The 19,305-nt window shown below is 49.2% G+C and overlaps 1 protein-coding gene across 11 annotated transcripts in view; it reads right to left on the minus strand.

Annotated features, from left to right (window-relative positions):
- The window catches only part of dnajc4 (DnaJ (Hsp40) homolog, subfamily C, member 4), an 81,857-nt gene that overhangs the window by 4,657 nt on the left and 57,895 nt on the right, over positions 1 to 19,305 (minus strand). For 3 of the 11 annotated variants that reach the window (XM_068021756.1, XM_068021754.1, XM_068021755.1), the window contains exons 7-8: positions 10,737 to 10,823; positions 7,650 to 7,803 (exon numbers count right to left, since the gene is read on the minus strand). The exons of 1 other annotated variant lie outside the window; for it this stretch is intronic. In XM_068021756.1, the coding sequence (XP_067877857.1) occupies positions 7,674 to 7,803; positions 10,737 to 10,823 (217 nt within the window). In that variant the 3' untranslated portion in view covers positions 7,650 to 7,673. Of the gene's footprint in view, positions 1 to 1,487; positions 1,560 to 2,234; positions 2,341 to 7,649; positions 7,804 to 10,736; positions 10,824 to 19,305 lie in introns of those variants that run through there. 7 more of the 11 variants (XR_010970989.1, XM_068021758.1, XM_068021759.1 and 4 more) reach the window with 4 other exon arrangements.

Below are 19,305 nucleotides of genomic sequence, written 5' to 3' on the forward strand. Positions count from 1 at the left end.
TAGGATAGGCGAGGGTTGTTTTCCTTGGAAGAGGAGGCTGAGGGGTGACTTAATTTAGGTGTACAAAATTATGAGGGGCCTGGATTGAGTAGACAGGAAGTACCTGTTTCCCCTGGCGGGGAGGTCAGTTACCAGGGGGCACAGATTTAAGGTGATTTGTAGAAGGATTAGGGGGGGACATGAGGAAAAACCTTTTCGCCCAGAGGGTGGTGGGTGTCTGGAATTCACTGCCAGGAACGAGGGTGGAGGTAGAAACCCTCAACTCATTTAAAAGAAGTGCTGTAACCTGCAAGGCTACAAACCAGGTGCTGGAAGGTGGGATTAGGTTGGGCAGCTCGTTTTTTCAGCCGGCGCAGACATGATGGGCTGAATGGCCTCCTTCTGTGCTGTAATTTTTCTATGGTTCCAGGGAAAGGAGGGGGGAAAGGGACTAAAATGTAGGTGCTTTTGGCCAACTGGCTGCCTCCTCTGTTGTGAAAGTCTAGAGTGGGGTATTTCCTTGGGACTTGCTCTGCCACTGTCACGCCAGAGACCTGAGCACATAATCCGAGGGAGCGCTGCACTGTAGGAGGTGCCGATGAGATGTTAAACTAAGCCTGCCCGCTCAGGTGAGCGTGAAAGATCCCTTGACACTATTGGAAGAGCAGGGGAGTTCGCCCCGGTTTTTATCCCTCAACCAATGTGACTAAAAAAACAGATGACCTGGTCATTATCTTGCTGCTGTTTGTGGGATCCTGCTGTGCGCAAATTGGCTGCTGTGTTTCCGACATTGCAACAGTGACTACACTTCAAAAAGTACGTCATTGGCTGGAATGTGCCTAGGGATGTCCTGAGGTCGTGAAAGGTGCCATAGAAGTGCAAGTTCTCCCATTCACCAGAGAGAACTGGAAATATCTGGCAAAATACAAAACCTGGTCAGCATCAACTCCAGATACATACAGAATTTCAAGTCTCCCCTAGGCATGTGATTTGAAAACAGAGAGTGTTGTGGTGGTGGGGGGGGGGGGGGGGGGGGTGGCGTTAATGGTAGTTATTCAGACTGCTGGAAGGTTGGAAGTGCTGTGCCACAGGGATCAATGCAGGGAACCACTGCTGCTCACCGGTTACATAAAACCAGTTGGACTCAGGAATCGGAAGTAGCATTTCAAATTTGCAGACGGCACCGAATTTGGGGGAGTATAGTTAATACTGAGGAGGCCCACAACAAGATCAGTAAACGTTCAGACTGGGTGTGTCATTAGCAAATGAACTTCAATAGCGCTAAGTGTGGGCTGGTGCATTTTAGTGGGAAGATTCAGGTCATCAGATACGGTTTGGATAATGAGAGTCTAAACAGGGTGGAGGAACAGAGGGATCTGGGGATACAGATACACAAATCACTAAAAGTAACAACACAGGTTAATAATAAAAAAGCAAAGCAGTCACTGGGTTCATTAACACAGGGATAGAATCGAAAAGCAGAGACGTTATGTTAAACTTGTATCAAACCTTGGTTAGACCGCACTCGGAGTTACTGTGAACAGTTCTGCTCTCCGTATTGAGGAGGTTGGGGCTTTTTTCTGTGGAAAAGACAAGGCCGAGGATGAGGTGATAGGGGGCTTTTGGATCATCGTTTACAGCCACACCGCACAGCCCCAGTCCCAGTTACAGAGCTGAATGAACTTGGACTGTACCATATATCTGAAATGTTTATCTTGTGTCGCTGAATGATTAATGGCATGGCCTTGAGTACAAAGATTTTCAAATTTCCCCACTTTTGACCTGGAATTTCCAGAAGTCTCAATCCAAGCAATTTTTTTTGGTATGGCTGCTCTCAAATTGACTGCCATCAGCACATGGACGTGGGCCCAGTCATGGGATGGCGCTGTGCGGACAGTGAGAAACGTCGCCCCCCCCACCCCCGCACGGTTTACCCTCCCCAGCTGATAGCTCTAAACTCTCATGCTGATATTAGTGACTGAAGCAACTGCCTTAATAATCTTGAAAAGGAAACGATTACAGGGCAATGCAGGAAGAACAGTGGGAGTTGGACCAATTGGATAGCTCTTTCAGAAGAGCCACCATGGGCACGATGGGCCGAATGGCCCAATGGTGTTGTACTAGACTGTGACGAGGTTATTTTTAGATGAGATGAATGGCTGACAACCCGACCGGGAAGGCACGCTGAACGTAGCAATGCAAATCCCGCAGTTCAGCAGATCTCATGTACCAAAGTGGAGTGGAAGGTCACAGACCTGAAACGTTAACTCTGCTTTTCTCCCCAACGATGCTGCCGGACCTGCCAAGGATTGCCAGCACTTTCTGTTTTTCATTCAGGTTTCCAGCATCCGCAATATTTCGCTTTCGTAACAGAAAGAAAAATGAAACAAAATGTAATCCTGACCACTCCCAGATACAGAGTAAAGTTCCCTCCACACTGTCCCCATAAAAAAAAACGGAGTTAGATACAGAGTAAAGTTCCCTCCACACTGTCCCCATAAAAAAAAAACGGAGTTAGATACAGAGTAAAGTTCCCTCCACACTGTCCCCATAAAAAAAAACGGAGTTAGATACAGAGTAAAGTTCCCTCTACACTGTCCCCATAAAAAAAAAACGGGGTTAGATACAGAGTAAAGTTCCCTCCACACTGTCCCCATAAAAAAAAAACGGGGTTAGATACAGAGTAAAGTTCCCTCTACACTGTCCCCATAAAAAAAAAACGGAGTTAGATACAGAGTAAAGTTCCCTCTACACTGTCCCCATAAAAAAAAAACGGGGTTAGATACAGAGTAAAGTTCCCTCCACACTGTCCCCATAAAAAAAAAACGGGGTTAGATACAGAGTAAAGTTCCCTCCACACTGTCCCCATAAAAAAAAAACGGGGTTAGATACAGAGTAAAGTTCCCTCTACACTGTCCCCATAAAAAAAAAAACGGGGTTAGATACAGAGTAAAGTTCCCTCCACACTGTCCCCATAAAAAAAAAACGGGGTTAGATACAGAGTAAAGTTCCCTCTACACTGTCCCCATAAAAAAAAAAACGGGGTTAGATACAGAGTAAAGTTCCCTCCACACTGTCCCCATAAAAAAAAACGGAGTTAGATACAGAGTAAAGTTCCCTCTACACTGTCCCCATAAAAAAAAAAACGGGGTTAGATACAGAGTAAAGTTCCCTCTACACTGTCCCCATAAAAAAAAAACGGAGTTAGATACAGAGTAAAGTTCCCTCTACACTGTCCCCATAAAAAAAAAACGGAGTTAGATACAGAGTAAAGTTCCCTCTACACTGTCCCCATAAAAAAAAAACGGAGTTAGATACAGAGTAAAGCTCCCTCTACACTGTCCCCATAAAAAAAAAACGGAGTTAGATACAGAGTAAAGTTCCCTCTACACTGTCCCCATAAAAAAAAAACGGAGTTAGATACAGAGTAAAGTTCCCTCTACACTGTCCCCATAAAAAAAAAACGGAGTTAGATACAGAGTAAAGTTCCCTCTACACTGTCCCCATAAAAAAAAACGGAGTTAGATACAGAGTAAAGTTCCCTCTACACTGTCCCCATAAAAAAAAAACGGGGTTAGATACAGAGTAAAGCTCCCTCTACACTGTCCCCATAAAAAAAAAACGGGGTTAGATACAGAGTAAAGCTCCCTCTACACTGTCCCCATAAAAAAAAACGGGGTTAGATACAGAGTAAAGCTCCCTCTACACTGTCCCCATAAAAAAAAACGGGGTTAGGTACAGAGTAAAGCTCCCTCTACACTGTCCCCATCAAACACTCCCAGGATAGGTACAGCACGGGATTGGCTGGACAATTTGTGGAGCACTTCCTGTCTGCAATCGGGGAGCAGCTGAAACTGGAGTGGAGAGAGGAGAGTTTGGAGAGTGGAGTAACTGGAGAGAGGAGAGACAAACAAGTTAAACCATCAAGAAAGGCTGCAATTGTTTTGGAGAGGTGGGTGGCACCGATCCTGAAAGACTCTAAGTTTGAACTGTTTGGGGGAGGGAGAAGAAGCCGGCAGACTCGGGGTGGGGCTGCCAAATCTGGTAGGGAGCCCCTGTATTTGTCTTGGTGCTTGCACACAGGGAGCTCCCTCCCCACCTGGGTAGCGTGCCGCTCCACTTTGTGAACGTGTACGCACCCAGGCCCGGCGCGTTGCAAGCGCGCTTCTTTGAAGAAGTGTCCGCTCTCTTGAGCTCCATCGATAGCGGCGAGTGCATCATCCTCGGGGGGGGGGATTTTAACTGCACCCTCGAGGTGGGGGATCGCTCCGGTCCCCAGCGCGGCCAAGTGTCGGTGGAGAAGTTGAGGGGACTGATCAGCTCCCTTAACTTGGTGGACGTCTGGCGGAATCTCCATCCCGACTCCAGCGCCTTCACGTGGAGGTCTGGAGGAGGAGGGTCCCGAATTGACCGCCTCTACATTTCGCAGGCGTACGCCTCCCGCGTCTCGGCGGCCTCCATGCAGCTCGTGCCTTGCTCGGACCACCGCCTGGTGTGGGCGGAGTTCACTCCGCTCCGCACGCGGGCGGGGTCCGCGTACTGGCACTTTAACAACCGGCTGCTGGAGGACGAGCGATTTCGGGACTCGTTCTGTCGATTCTGGGCCGACTGGAGAAGGAAGCAGGGGGGCTTCCCCTCCTTGAGGCTATGGTGGGATGTGGGCAAGACTCACATCCGCGTCTTCTGTCAGGAGTACGCGAGGGGGTCGACCAAGAGGCGGGAAGCCGAGATCGGGTGCCTTGAGAGGGAGGTGCTCGATTTGGAATCCTGCCTTGGTTATGCCATCACGGACCCGGCCCTGTGGCAGGTGTACAAAGAGAAGAAGGGCGCGCTGAGGGACCTGCAGCTCATAGGGTCCCGAGGCGCATACGTGAGGTCGCGGATCCAGATCCTGGAAGATTTGGACCGCGCCTCTCCCTTCCTCTACTCGCTGGAAAAATGGCGGGGGGTCCGTAAGCAGCTTGTCGAGCTGCTGGCCGACGACGGATCCTCCATCACGGATCCGGAGGGAATGGGCCTCCTGGTCCGGACTTATTACAGTGCGTTGTTCTCTCCGGATCCGTCCAGCGAGGATGCGCGCAGAGTTTTGTGAGAGGACCTGCCGCAGGTCAGCCCGGAGGGTGGCGAAGGATTGGAGGCTCCAGTCACATTGGTGGAGCTGACCGGCGCCCTCCACCAGCTCTCAAGGGGCAAATCCGCAGGGTTTGACGGGCTGACTGTGGAGTTCCTCAGGGCATTCTGGGACGTCCTGGGGGACAATTATGCGCAGGTCCTGGGGGAAAGCCTGGCGACCGGGGAGATGCCCCTTTCGTGGCGCAGGGCGGTCATCGTCCTGCTGCCGAAGAGGGGCGATCTCCGCCTGCTTAAAAACTGCCGTCCGGTCTCCATCCTCAGCACGGATTATAAGATCTTTGCCTGGGCTTTGTCTACCCTCCTGGGCTCCGTGCTGGCCCACATGATCCACGCCGGACCTGCTCATAGGACCCAGGCCCCGAAACTCTCCTCGGGAGCCAGTCCCACAGAACCCAAGCTGCCTCTCGGAAATGCCCTCCGTGCCATTCCAATCGGCGCGGAGGGGTTTCCTGTACGGGCTGCTCCTGCACACTCTACACATCCTCGCCCTCGTCAGCCGACCGGACACGCCCTGGCAGTCTGTGTTGACATCTGGCAGCGAGGGGAAACCCCGATGGAGGTCTCTCTACGCGGGAGTCTTCCCCCTTTACATCGGGGACCTGGGGTGGAGAGTGCTGCACAGGGCAGTCCCGTGCAATAGACTTTTAAGTAGGTTCAGGGACTCCCAGGCCGCCTGTACTTTCTGCGGCCTGGACGAGTCCGTGTTCCATGTATATATGGAGTGTGCGAGGTTGCAGCCCCTCTTTGAGTATCTGAAGGGGCTGCTCCTCAAATTCTTGCTGCACTTCAGTCCCACGCTCCTGATCTTTGGGCACCCGGTGCGGAGGGGCGTGAGCCGGGAGGAGGATCTCCTCGTCGGTCTGCTCCTGGGCCTGGCCAAGGTGGAAATTCACAGGTCCAGGCTGCGGGCCGTCGGGGGTTCCGTCCTCCCCGATTGCCTGCCCCTCTTCCGCGGTTACGTTGGCGCCCGGGTGTCCCTGGAGAAGGAGCATGTGGTGTCCGCCGGTACGCTTGAGGCCTTCCGCGACCGGTGGGCACCGCAGGGACGGGAGTGCATCATAGACGACGAGAACGGCATTTTAATTTGAGTTTTTTGTTTATTTATTACATTTTAATAATGTTATTTTAAAAAAATGTATATAAAAGGGGCCTGAGGAATAAAGGCTACCTTAAAAAAAAAACGGGGTTAGATACAGAGTTAAGCTCCCTCTACACTGTCCCCCATCAAACACTCCCAGGTCAGGTAAAGCATGAGTTAAATACACAGTGAAGCTCCCTCTACACTCCCGATCAAACACTCCCAGGTACAATAAGGAAAAGAGCGTGGCTGTAGTTCACTGACACTGAGAGGAGAAGCTGAGTCATATGGCAGATTTCACTAAAGCTCCTGTGAAGTAGAACAGGACTGGGCCAGTCTCGGCTGGCATTATTCTGGAGATTTTATCTGTAATGATGAGATATACAAGAGCAGTGAGCTGTAAGGAACAGGTGTCTGATATGCAGGAGCAAGGTCTATGGTTCAGCTCATTCAGGTGGGGGTGTTACTCTTTCAGCAGCAAGAGGAAAGAACTTGCATTTCTATAGCACCTTTCACATCCTCAGCGCGTGCCAAAGCGCTTCACAGCCCATGAAGTACTGTTTGAAGTGTGGTCACTGTTGTAGGAAACTCAGCAGCCAATATGCGCACAGCAAGATGTCACAAACTGCAATGTGATAATGACTGGATAACCGGCGTCTTTTTAAGTGTTGATGGCTGAGGGATGAAAATGTGGCCTCCTTCCCTAGCCGTCCCCGCCATACCTACCCCCACCCCCCACCGCCCTTTCCTCACCAACCTCCAGTGACTCCCCCTCCCGCTACACATCGAATTCAAATCCTCAGCGTCCTTCAGACGTCCCTTCATTGCTTTGCCCCTCGCCTTCTTGCACCCTCCACCTACCCGACTGCTCTTCCTCTGCTTGGCCCCACTCGAAGCTCCAAAGCCTTCGGCCTTCGTGACCTTCGCCCTACTACCTCTCTCCCCACCCCCCCCACCCCACCTCCCCTCTTTGCGAAACCGACTGCTCTAAATCTGCTTCCATCTTGCCCCGTCACTTCCTGCCTCTGGGAACCTTTTGTGGGACGCATTACTGCCTGGCACTAAGGCCGTTCGCCCATCGCCTGCTGTGCTTGGGGACCTGGCCTCAAATTTCAAAATCTCAATCCTTATCTGTGCAACCTCCTCCAGCCCTCCCAAATCCTTCAATTCTGGCCCCTTGGGCACCCTTACATTCCTTCGGCCCATTACTGACGGCCATGCCTTCCCCTGTCCCAATATTTCGTCCTGTGGCTTGGTGTCAGATGTTGTCGGACATTTCACTCTGATAAAGGCAGCAGTTGAATTGTCTCATGCCTCATCATTAAATACACAGCTGGGAGAAGAAACAGAACTCAAAATGTTGACCACAGAACAGCTGGAAATGGTATAAGGCAACCCACTGACATAAGGACACCCACGTACACACACAATCCAACACAACAGAAAGAAACACACTCACATGTGGAGGTAGAGCTGGCAATCACTAGCTCGGGGCTCCTGCTCTTGGTTGCCATCCCGGAAGCCCTGCTGAAAACATGCGTGTCCTAGCACTGGGTGGAGCAAGGCCCAGCCTCCATATTGAATATCCTGCCAATTCGTGCATTGGGTGCCTTCTGAAGAAGTGGGGTGAGGGGGGAAGGGAGGGCAAAGAACAGCCCAACTTCTGAAATATTTCCTAAGAACATGTCTCGAACACCAGTCATACTAATGGAAGTACCTTTGAACATATGAACAGGAGGCCATTCGGCCCCTCAAGCCTGCCCTGTCATTCAATAAGATCATGGATGATCTTCTGCCTATCCCGCCCTATCCCTCGATTCCCTCAGTGTCCAAAAATCCATCGATCCCAGTCTTGAATATACACAATGGCTGAGCTTCCACTGGGATGGAGAATTCCAAAGATTCACAACCCTCTGAGTGAAGAAACCTCTCCTTAACTCAGTCCCAAATGGCAGACCCCTTATCCGAGACCGTGACTCCCCTAAGTGCAGATTCCCCAGTCACAGGGGGAACAGCCTCTCATCATCTCCCCTGCCAAACCCTTTCAGAATTTTATATTTCATTCCTATTTCAACACTTTATCATCAATCTCCTGCAAAGCTCTAATTTTATATGAAATACATTCAACCCCTGATCATAAACCTCACAATAGATTTTCGTTAGGCAAGGGTATTAAGGTTATGGAACCAAGACGGGTAGATGGCGTTGGACATTATCGAGTTGAAAGGGCGGAACAGGCTCGAGGGGCTGAATGGCCTCGTCCTGTCGCTACGTTCAAAGACTGTACGAAGGGTCCTTCCTTCGGCGTGGCTGGCATTTAAACGTGGGAGCACGTGGACTGTCCGTTATCTGCTTTGCCAACATAAACACAGATTGAGAGTAAAAATGTCGCAGGATTGTGTGAAATAAAATCACTGAAGGATGATTACAAGGCTAATCACGGGGCAGATAAGTGTGAAACATTTACAGCTTTATTCTGGCTCTCTAGGAGCTCATTTGGAGTCGGGATAAGGTTGTTAGCTCCTGTTTTTAATCTTCCCTTTTGTTTCCCTTAGAATGCTGGTAATTTCTGGGATCAAGTTCCACAGATGCCAGCTGCCCTCTGATAGCTCCAGTGGTCATGCTTGACTGGAAATGACCTGAGTAGTGAATGGTGGAGTGTGTTACTGCCCCGGTGCTGGAGGGTGCTGCTGGGGTCTCTACGGGGCACTGTTACTGCCTCGGTGCTGGAGGGTGCCAGTCTGCACTCTACACAACGCCTCCGAAAGGGAAAAAGATGCCAAGGCAACCCACAGAGGCAAAAGAAATCAGACAAAAACCGGACATCGAGGCGGCGAACGAGGCATTAGGAAAGGCAACCAAAAGCTTGGTTTTAAGGAGCATCTTAAAGTAGGATGGGAGGGTGGGAATGGCAAAGCTTAGGGACTTAGACTGCTGAAGGCAAGGCCGCCAATGGTGTCGCGAAGGTGGATGTGCAGGAGGCCAGAGTTGGAGGAACTGAGGGTTTGTGAGTGGGGGGGTGGGGGGAGGGGATGTAGGGCTGTCAGACGTAACAGAGCTAGAAAGTGGTGAAGCACTAAGGGATTTAAACGTGCAATGGATGATTTAAGCCAAGCTAGGAACCACTGACACACAATGGACAATACAGAACACAGCCCGGGCCCAGTCCATGAGCAGACATGAGGTGCAGTCGCCTCCTGCGAAAGAGGGGCAGCAGCTGCTCCTGATTCCCGTGCTGAGTAGCTTTATTGCTTTATACCTGGCTCGAGGTGTTATCTGTGGAGGGTTGGAACCGCAGGCTGCCAAGACAAACAGTGAGTCACAGAGTACGACAGATCAGTGAGGAACCCAGGCCAGTCACAGTCGGCAGCACGACACATTCCCCATCCCTATAACTCACGTCATGCATCAGCTTGGAATTGTTTCATTCTCGAGAAAGTGAGTCAGTTTCTTTGAAATAAGACACTGGAAGATTGTTGCAGTAATATTTCATAAGATTGACATTTGAAAGCATTCATGAAGTTTGGTCACCGCAGAGCCTCGAATGGGGAAATATTCCAGACGTTTGCAATATTACAACACAGTGTCTGACTCCCTTCCAAACTCATGTGGGAAAAAAAGATGCCACAACCATTAACATTCCCTGAACACTGTAATCACCAGGGAGTTGGAACACACCAGTAAACCAATCCTTTATCTTCTCTTAAATTGGAATTATAATCTCCACAATAAAAGTCTGAAACTGCTAAGAGTGATTCATGAGCTCACAACACTTACTTACTCACGTACTCAGTCATAAACTAGCTCTGTCAGCCCAAGGGTGAGTCTCCGCGACACTTTAGGAAGGATGTGAAGGGTTTGGAGAGGGTTCAGAAAAGATTTAAGAGAATGGTTCCAGGGATGAGGGACTTCAGTTACATGGATAGATTGGCCTACAAGTGACTGCAGACCTACAGAAACTGCCCTCTGAAATGGCCGAGCAAGCCACTCAGTTGTATCAAACCTCGATGGAAAAAGTTGAAGAAGAATAAAACTGGACAGACCAACAAAGGGACTTTCACCATCGCTGGGTCAAAATCCTGGCACTCCCTCCCGAACAGAAGAGAAGGTTGAGAGGAGATTTGATAGAGGTGGTCAAAAATCATGGAGGGGGCCTGGACACAGTAGTTAGGGAGAAACTGTTCCCATTGGCAGAGGGGTCGAGAAGCAGAGGACATCGATTTGAAGTGAGTGGCAAAAGAACCAAAGGCGACATGAGGAAAAGCTTTTTTTTTTAAACACAGTGAGTGGTTAGGATCTGGAATGCACTGCCTGTGGTGGCGGCAGGTTCAATCGAGGCTTTCAAAAGGGAACTGGATAATTATCTAAAGAGAAAATATTTTCACGGCTGCGGGGAGTGGGCCCAGCTCGACTGCTCTTGCCGCGAGCCAGCATTGGTGCGACGGGCCGAATGGCGTCCTCCTGTGCTGTAACTGTCCTCTGATTCTAAGTCTGCCCAGTGAGCCCGGTCACGAGTCTCCATGGACCCTGAAAGTTGGAAGGTTACCTTGCTCGTTCTTTGGACTCATTATAGATGTCCGTTATGACCTGGTCCTTCTTGTCCATGAAATGATTGTGAGCTTCCTCGAGTTTCCTGCAGGGCAGTAAACTTTGGATTAACAAATGTGGAAGCCTTTCGTTCATTATCCCTGCTTTCTTGTCACACTACAAACCTCTGCACTCCAGAGTCTCCCAACATTGTTCAAATCCCACCACGGCTTCTGGGGGAATTGAATGAATTAAATAAACCTGGAATTAAGAAGCTGGTCCCAATAATGCAGACCATGGAACTCCCGGATTGTTGTACTAACTAATGTCCTTTAGGGAGGGAAATCTGCCATCCTTAGCTGGTCTGGCCTACATGTGACTGCAGACCCACAGAAATGTGGTTGACTCTTCCCTGCCCTCTGAAATGGCCCAGCAAGCCATTCAGTTGTATCAAACCGCTATGGGAAAAAAATCGAGTTAAGAATAAAAGCAGATGGACCAGCCAGCATCGATCTAGGCACCAGACATGACGTCTTGCACAGTCCTTCACTGTCGCTGGGGCAAAATCCTGGAACGCCCTTCTGAACAGCACTGTGGGTGTACCTCCATAATCAGTGGCCAGACTTTCCAGAATGAAGGGCTAAAATTCAGCTTAAAAAGACCCTTTGAGTGCCTGCTTGGCGACAGTACTGCACTCAGAGCAGACTGCTGAACTGTAGCTGGGCTGAGATGTAAGTCCAATGCAGAACTTCAGACAATGGCGTTCTGGTGAATGGTATTACCTGTTATAATATTGAGCCTCACAGACTGTTAAATCCCAGCGTCAATTTCTGATGGTGAGGTGGCGGGGGACTGGGTAGTCCTGAACAAGGGGGCATAACCTTAACATTAGAGCAAGGCGGGTACACGGAGTGTGAACATGTGGAGCTCAGGTGTGGTCTCCTTCAATCAAACCCGTTGACCCTCCGCACTCGCGAGTAAAGTCACGTCACCCGGGCCAAGGTACTGGAAAGTGCCTGGTGTGACCCTCCAAGGCGGTGAGGAGGAGGAGGAGGACAGTGGAGGGACTTGGTGGCCGGAGAGAGTCGAGAACACAATCAGGGATGGCTTGCTATCGAATTCCAGAAACAGCAGAGGAACCGTAGCATTGGACAGCGCAGAAGGAGGCTATTCGGCCCTTTGAGCCTGTGCTAGCTCTTTGAAAGAGCTGTCCAAGGGTACTACATTATGTGAGTGCCACTTCGGAGAGAAACCCCACCTCTGCAATATAGACAACTCTGGCTTCTTTATCTCCCAGCAGCATCACAGGCCCTTGAAGATTGGGTCCTGATAAGAAATGAGCATCAGTTTCAGCAACGTAACTGCGGGGAATTCAATTGCGGAATGTTACTGACAAAGGAATCGCTTTTAAACTTCTGATCCCTGTTTTCAAATCCCTCCATGGCCTCACCTCTCCCTATCCCTGAAACCTCCTCCAGCCCCTACAACCCTCCGAGATCTCCTCCAAGCAAAAACGGTTCTCATGATCACGCCCAAGCCTTAGCAAGCAGCAATGCTCTACCTTTCAATCTAACAAAGCGAGGTGGAGATTTATTTTGAGGACATACTGTAGGAGGAGAGAGGAATACTTCAATCTGCAGCATTTCTCCGCCTGTCCCAAAACCTATATACTAATATTAAACCTCTCGACAAATGCACTACTTTATAGGACTTTGTAACCCCCCTCTTGTGTCCTAAAACTTGGCTGCACTCAATGGTTTCAAAAGGAAGCGGGAAACAAGTGGAAGTGGGAATATCTGGGAAAGATTAGAGTTGCTGAACTCCAGCCAGGCTATGATTATTCTGTGCAGTGTAAATTATTCCCAGCATAAACTGCATCCTCAGGTAGGCCTCAAGTCAACGTCCACATGGAAGTCATTGTACAGTTGTGGACTCCCAGTCCACGCCAATATTAGATATTTACATAGACACAAAGTCTTGCCTTTCCATGAAACTTAGATCTGAAACTCGAGTATAAAATATTATGGTCTGTGGAGAAGGCCAGTAGAATGGTCCAGTTGCAGAGGAAGCTCAATGTGTCTCCAGTTGGGGAGATTTTAAAGAGGATATCCGTCTCCTTTTCCTCTCCTGAAGTATCCCACTCCACATATCCCGGGAGATGGGACAGGATATTTACTCCCAGTGCTGCCTTCCCGCAGCTGCACATGGTGCAGAGAGTGGTGACGTGGGGCGAGTGCTGACCTTTCACCTCTGTAACATCGCCCGTCTCCGCCCCGACCTCAGCTCAGCTGCAGCTGAAACCTTCATCGTGCCTTTGTCACCTCCAGACTTGACTATTCTAACGTTGGCCCGGCCGCACTCCCATAGTCCACCCTCCATAAATGTAAACTCACCCAAACCTCTGCTGCCCCTGTGTCCTAACTTGCACCGAGTCCTGTTCATCCATCACCCACTGTGCTCGCTACGTTGGCTCCCGGTCTAGCAACGCCTTGATTTTAAAAATTCTCATCTTTGTTTTCATATCACCCCCTCACTCGCACTGTCACTTCCTCCAGCCCCTACAACCCTCCCTATCTCTGTAACCTCCTCCAGCCTCTACAAGCCTCCCTATCTCTGTAACCTCCTCCAGCCTCTACAACCCTTCCTATCTCTGTAACCTCCTCCAGCTCCTACAACCCTCCCTATCTCTGTAACCTCCTCCAGCCTCTACAAGCCTCCCTATCTCTGTAACCTCCTCCAGCCCCTACAACCCTCCCTATCTCTGTAACCTCCTCCAGCCCCTACAACCCTCCCTATCTCTGTAACCTCCTCCAGCCTCTACAAGCCTCCCTATCTCTGTAACCTCCTCCAGCTCCTACAACCCTCCCTATCTCTGTAACCTCCTCCAGCCCCTACAACCCTCCCTATCTCTGTAACCTCCTCCAGCTCCTACAACCCTCCGAGGATCTCTGCGCTCCTCCAATTCCGGCCTCTTGTCCACCCCCCGATTTCCATCGCTCCACCATTGGCGGCCGTGCCTTCAGCTGCCTGGGGGCCCTAAGCTCTGGAATTCCCTCCCTAAACCTCTCCGCCTCTCTCTCTCTCTCCTCCTTTAAGATGCTCCTTAAAACTGACCTCTTTGACCGAGCTTTTTAATTGCCTGTCCCTAATATCTCCGTATGTAGCTCGGGGTCAAATTTTATTTGATTATGCTCCTGTAAAGCGCCTGTTATGATGTTAAAAAGTGCTATATAAATTCAAATTATTCTTATTATTTCACTGCAGGCTCCCGGGTTTTCAGAACTATAGAGGGAGGCCATTCAACCCATCAAGCCTATGCCAGCACAATGCTTCATCTGTACTTATCTCCTTTACTCGTGCTTCCCTCTCCCTTCCCCACATTCTATTGCACTTACAGCACAGAAACAGGCCATTCGGCCCATCTGCTCCGTGGTGTTTCTGCTCCACACGAGCCTCCTCCCACCCCCTCTTCCTCTCACCCCATCAACATCTCCTTCTGTTCCTTTCTCCCTCATGTGTTTATCCAGCTTCCCCTTAAATGCATCGATACTATTCACCTCAACCACTCCCTGTGGTAGCGAGTTCCACATTCTCCCCACTCTCTGGGGAAAGAGGTTTCTCCTGAATTCCGTTTCAAATACCTATTCAACTCAGTTTTAAATGATCTTACAATCTCTACTAGAACCTCTGTGAGGAAAGGAAAATCTTTGAACATCCTCACGTCATTGGCCTGGTGATAATCCTCAGTTTTACGTCTCATTGTTCCCCATTTCAAACCTTCGCAGTGTCTCAGCTGGTAGCTCTCTTGCCTCGAGTCAGTAGGTTGTGGCTTCGAGTCCCACCCCAAAGACTCAAGCCTATAATCCAGGCTGACACTCCCAGTGCAGTACTGAGGGTGTGCCGCACTGTCGGAGGTGCCGTCTTTCAGAAGAGACGTTAAACTGAGGCCCCGCCTGCCCTCTCAAATGGACGTAAAAAAAAAAATCTCATGGCACCAGTTCAGAAGAACAGGGGGATTTTCCCCCCGTATCAATATTAATCCCTCAACCAACATCACTAAAAACAAGATGAGCTGGGTCATTATCACATTGAGGTTTGTGGGATCTTGCTGTGCACAGTCTGGCTGCTGCATTTCCTACATTGTAACAGTGACGGACATGTCAACAAAAAGAAACACTTTGTTGGCTGTGATGTGCTTTGGGTCTTGCTGAGGTGGTGACAGGCGCTACAGAAATGCAAGTCTTTCTTTCTCGCAGTTCTGACCCGAGTTCCACCACCTACCTCGCAGCAAAGACAGGATAGGTCACTGCCTGAAGCCGGGACTGTCTGATGTGCAGGGTTTAGTATTGCATCTGGAGTTTACCCCGCAATCTAATTCCTAGCAATTAATTCATGTGTGGAATGAACACGATTCTGTTGGTCACGGGATGTCAGTGCAGCTGCACGTCTGGGTTAGAAACTGTGCTGCTTGGCATGTAACCCTGGGTTTCGTAACTGAGGGTCTGCCGAGTTGAGGAATACTTAGATCTGTGAACCAACGTGCAGAGGACAGAACTAAACTCTGGAGATTACCGTGTCTAAATATGTATATAACGTACAGCTCTAATATAAGCAAATATTAATTACATTTTCAGTGCTTGTAGGAGTTCACATATTTCTGATAAACTACATATGTTAACATAAAACCGAGCCAGTTTCTGCAGAAGTAATAGATAAAATCATCATTCTTCAGCCACACACTATTAGAGCCTTTCATCATAGCTGGATATTTAAAAATATGAGCTCTGCAATGTCATATTGTTTTAAAAGCGGAATAGTTTACAGGTAAAGATCACTCAGAATTCAGTGACTGGTGTCTCGGCCCTGGCTGGATCAATCACGCTCTTCCGTCGTCAAGGACAGACTTGTATCTCTCTCGTGCCTTTGACAGTGTGGTGCTCCCTCAGTATTGCACTGGGAGTGTTGGCCTGGATCAAATGTTCAAACCTCTGGAGTGAGACTTCAACCCAAAATCTCCTGGAGCCCTACCCGCAATGGAAACAGCAACAGAGCCAGGCAATACTGGGAGCTTGGAGTCTGTTAGCATTTTGGTTTTTTTTTTCTAAGAAAGATTCAAATTATAAGTTCAGAATGTGCTGTGACTCGCTTAATGCGCTTGCTGTTATTTAGTGTGTAAATAACCCAGTCGTTTGTGGTGAGAAAGCGATATGGCGTGAGCTGTATTAATCTCCACCAAGAGCTGTTATGCATTTAGCCTGACGCAAACCGGCAGCTACCTGTCAAACTCCTCGAGAGTTTGCGATGTTGCTCCATTTGTGATGTTAAGACGAATTAAGCTTGCCACAGAATGCTAAGGCTGGTAGGTAATGGCGTAAGGAGCCTCTTAAGGAGATTTATGGTTCTGGCAAGGCTGCTTAATCTCCCCGGACCAGGGGAGGGAACAATTTAAACAGCGCAGTCTTGCTTCTGCAGGTAGTAGTGTTTTTAAAATGTAAAATGTTTCTTAATTTTTCTCCCTGTCCCTTTTCTCTCTCTCTCTCTCTCTCTCCTAACCCAAGCTTTCTTTCCCTCCCTTTATTTCTCTTTCTGTGCCTCATTTGCCTCCAAATCAACCCATTCACTTCTCTGCCATTCCTCATTTCTTCCTCTGACCTTAAATCGCGTTGGTTATAGAGAGAGACTGTTGGCTCCCGCCGCGGTCCCAGATTCCCCGCTGACCTTGCTGCGCCACTAACAGCTCACATTGCGGAGCCAAATAGTTTCGAGCTGAAGGCCGAGGAAGGACATCTTCAAAACAGTCCAGCAAATTCTGCGCCGTTGACGGCTATCATATAGTCAGAGATTCGGGCAACTGCAGAGTTGCTTTGTTAAGTGCACTGGCTGGTGCATAACCCTGCGCCCTGTGTAGTTCCAGGTTTGAACTGGTGGTCTCATCAGAAAGACAGCGGTGTGCACGTCTGCATGCGTGCTTGTAGTCTCTTTCCCTGCATTGATAGGGCCCCAGTATTTTCCTCCCACATCCTCCCTGGTCAGTTGCGTGCAGCAATCAGCACTCCCTCCACCTCCTCCCACATCCAGTTGTGCAGATGATGTTGAAATATTAAAACCAAATTCCTCATCTCACAAGGGGCAAAGGCGCATGAGGCTGCTGGTTAGAGTCAGGACTGAAATGAAAAAGATCCAGAAGATGACTCCTCATTCATCAGATACTATGTTGAGCCTCCCCTTTGCTTTAAACCTCCTTTTAACAATCTAAAGTACAATTTTTTTTTAAAGCTACCTTAAGGACAAATTTCTTCCAAGAGGAGATAAAATATACAATTTTGAACACACAGGAACAGTAGAACAAACACTGCCATTTAAATCTGACCCTGTAAGACCTCCAGTCTGGCAAGTCGAAGCCGATACTTGGCCAAATGAAAAAAAAGAGCAGAATTTAAAAAATTAACTTTTCAGCAGAGTGCGAAGTCAGGCTTTGAAAACAAACATGACAATTAATCTGCCCTGTGTCAGCCGTGGCTCAGTGAGTGGCATTCTCTCTCTCTCACACACACACACAGAAGGTTCACGTGTCATTCCAGAGACCAGAGCGCAAAATCCAGGCCGACGCTCCCAGTGCCACACTGTCGGAGGTGCTGTCTTTCGAGGCCCCCACCCCCGTCTGACCTCTCAGGTGAAAGATCCCTGTTTGAAGAAGAGCGGGAGAGTGCTCCATGGTCAACATCCATCCCTCAACCCACCTCACTGGAACAGATTACCCAGTCATTATCATCTTGCTAATTGTGGGATCTTGCTGTGCGCCAATTGACTGCCACATTTCCGACATTATAACAGTAACTACACTTCAAAAAACACTTCTCTGGCTGCAAAGCGTGTTGGGATGTGCTGAGGTAGTATAAATTTTCCTTTTATTACTGACCTGACATAGGAAGTGTCACACACCATGCATTATACTGTCTACTGCTGAGGAAAGGGGGCAAGGATCAATTCAGTGATACTGCATTCTGTAATACAGGGGGAAAAAGCACCTTTCTGTCCCTGGTATATATCTGGTTCAGTCAAACAGCCTTTTTTCCCCCCATCTCTATGAGGATGAGGACAGAATCAGGCTGGGCTGGGACTGAACAAGCTGCCAACACTCATGGCTCATGATTCAGAATGGCCATTGGGACAAAGATATACAGGGTGCCTGGTGTCAGGGAACCATAACTCAGAAGGAATCGACACCTTCAGGAAAGGAGAAAACGAAAGCATTTCCGGTTTAAATAAAGCCCTGCCACACTGAAGGGAGCAGAGGCTGCAACAGAATTAACTTGTCACTGACAAGGGAGCCTCAAAGTGAAATCTGCTCTCAATTCCATACATTACTGATGCAATATAACATTCAGTTCATTACTGAAACGTGCATAGTTGAGCCAGAATTTATCGCATTACCCTAATTGCCCTTGAGAAGGTGGTGGTGAGCTGCCTTCTTGAACCGCTGCAGTCCGTGTGGGGTAGGTACACCCACAGTGCTGTTAGGAAGGGAGTTCCAGGATTTTGACCCAGTCACAGTGAAGGAACGGTGATATAGTTCCAAGTCAGGATGGTGTGTGACTTGGAGGGGAACTTGCAGGTGGTGATGTTCCCATGCATCATCTGCTGCTCTTGTCCTTCTAGGCGGTAGAGGTCACGGAATTGGAAAGTGCTGTCAAAGGAGCCTTGGTGCGTTGCTGCAGTGCATCTTGTAGATGGTACACACTGCTGCCACTTTGCGTCGGTGGTGGAGGGAGTGAATGTTTGTGGATGGGGTGCCAATCAAGCGGGCTGCTTTATCCTGGATGGTGTCGAGCTTCTTGAGTGTTGTTGGAGCTGTACCCATCCAAGCAAGTGGAGAGTATTCCATCACACTCCTGACTTGTGCCTTGTAGATGGTGGACAGGCTTTGGGGAGTCAGGAGGTGAGTTACTCACCGCAGAATTCCCAGCCTCTGACCTGCTCTTGTAGCCACAGCATTTAAGTGGCTGGTCAATGGTAACACCCAGGTGGGGAGAGGGTTCTGGCTCCGGTAATCACTGAGCCTCACTGGGAAGTGGTAAGGCTGTTTCTCGCTGGAGACGGTCATTGCCTGGCACTTGTGTGGCGCGAATGGTACTTGCCACTTATCAGCCCCAAGCCTGGGTGCTGACCAGGTCTTGCTGCGTGCGGGCACTGACTGCTTCCTAATCTGAGGATCGGATGCAGGATTTTTTTTCCTTTCCCAAAACTCTCGCGTTGGACTCACAAGAGCCACTGCAGGATGCCAACACTGCCGCTGTGGCAAACAGAGCCAGTGAACTCGCTGACAGCTCCATGCTGCACCCACAACTGACAGCTTGATGCATTTCAGTTGTAAAACCCCTTTATTACATGCACAAGGTAGGCGTGCCTAACTCAGAGCTTCACGCGTGACACCACCAGATGAGTCATCAGAATCATGTGACAATGCACACACAGCTGCCAAACGCATTAAAACTCTTTGACACAGACATCAATAACATTCTTATTACCCCCCATCTCAACAGGGAAGTGGGTGTCTGAAAATGCATTCCAAATATTTAGACTACTAT

The sequence above is a fragment of the Heterodontus francisci genome, chromosome 44 (genome assembly GCF_036365525.1).
Source record: "Heterodontus francisci isolate sHetFra1 chromosome 44, sHetFra1.hap1, whole genome shotgun sequence".
NCBI classification, from domain to species: Eukaryota; Metazoa; Chordata; class Chondrichthyes; order Heterodontiformes; family Heterodontidae; genus Heterodontus; species Heterodontus francisci.